The 1,092-nt window shown below is 46.1% G+C and overlaps 1 protein-coding gene across 1 annotated transcript in view; it reads right to left on the minus strand.

The window, feature by feature from the left end:
* The window catches only part of LOC109378330 (polycystin-1-like protein 2), a 76,351-nt gene that overhangs the window by 52,854 nt on the left and 22,405 nt on the right, over window positions 1–1,092 (minus strand). Inside the window, 1 exon segment of the mRNA XM_019634757.1 lies at window positions 266–363. Within this exon segment, the coding sequence (XP_019490302.1) occupies window positions 266–363 (98 nt within the window).

The raw sequence follows: 1,092 nt of genomic DNA on the forward strand, positions 1-1,092 counted from the left end.
AAGCCTTGAACTTGAAGCCACTTAGGATGGGCTGTTACTTGTAGCCTAAAGCATCATATGTAATACAAAAGTTTTAGAATCCTGTATCAATGGTTGAATGTTTTACTGCATACATTGTTGCCTTTTTAGAGTAATCAGAGAATTGTTAATATCTGTAGAGCAAGATAAGTATTCAAAGCCCTGTTTTGAAGAGCCCCTCACAAGGTCCCAAGCAAGTACAATGCGCTAGACCAATGCTGTACAATGCTGGTCATACGTTTTATACCCCTTGCAGAAAGCTCTTACCTGTGACAGTGATGCTTCTGATTTCCAAACTCAAGTTTGAGAAGGCATTCCTCACCAGCACGGTGCCCAGAAAGGTGCCTGTAATGCAAAGGGTGGTGAATTATGGGCGTTGTAATAAACTGTTTCACTCGCGCTGAGACAACTCTCCCAGCCTGTGCTTCTCCAATTGACTGATGGCAGCATCCGAGGCTTTCATCCTTTGAGCATTTAGTGAACCCCTGTTGTGTGCCAGCCATGATGCAAGGCTGTGGAGACACATATGAATGAAACATGGTCCTTGTCCTCAGGACCTTATGGCTTCGTAGACATGCGACACACTGAGTGCCAAACTGCAGTAGGAATTGGCATTGGGGCATTGTGGGCACAGGGTAAGTGGTCCCTTTAATCTCAGGGGAGGAAGTAATGGTTCATGGGACGGGGCAAGGGCTAGAGCAAAAGTTCAGAGGAGTAGTGCTGATTAGTCAGATTAGAGAGGAAATTCCAGCAGAGGGAAAGACATGACAGGCATTTAGTGGGTGGAGACGGGAGAGAAGTGTTTGTAAGAAGATTTACTTGGAGAACTGCTAATACATGTATGTCCCACCTCTCCTCCCTCATGGGGAAGAGTGGTTCCTGCCACCTTCTCTTCTGAAGCCTAGAGAGGTCATCAGAGGGGACCCTTGGAAAGCTGGATATGTATTCTTGAGGTTGGGAACTCCTGTGAACAAGTTCCTTACTCATACTCTTGCAGCAATGGTCTATGACAGGGTAGAGGGAGAGACGGAGGGAGTTAAGGGCTGCATTTTTGCATTTGGGAAATAACTGTAG

This window comes from Hipposideros armiger, unplaced genomic scaffold (genome assembly GCF_001890085.2).
Source record: "Hipposideros armiger isolate ML-2016 unplaced genomic scaffold, ASM189008v1 scaffold_19, whole genome shotgun sequence".
Lineage (NCBI taxonomy): Eukaryota > Metazoa > Chordata > Mammalia > Chiroptera > Hipposideridae > Hipposideros > Hipposideros armiger.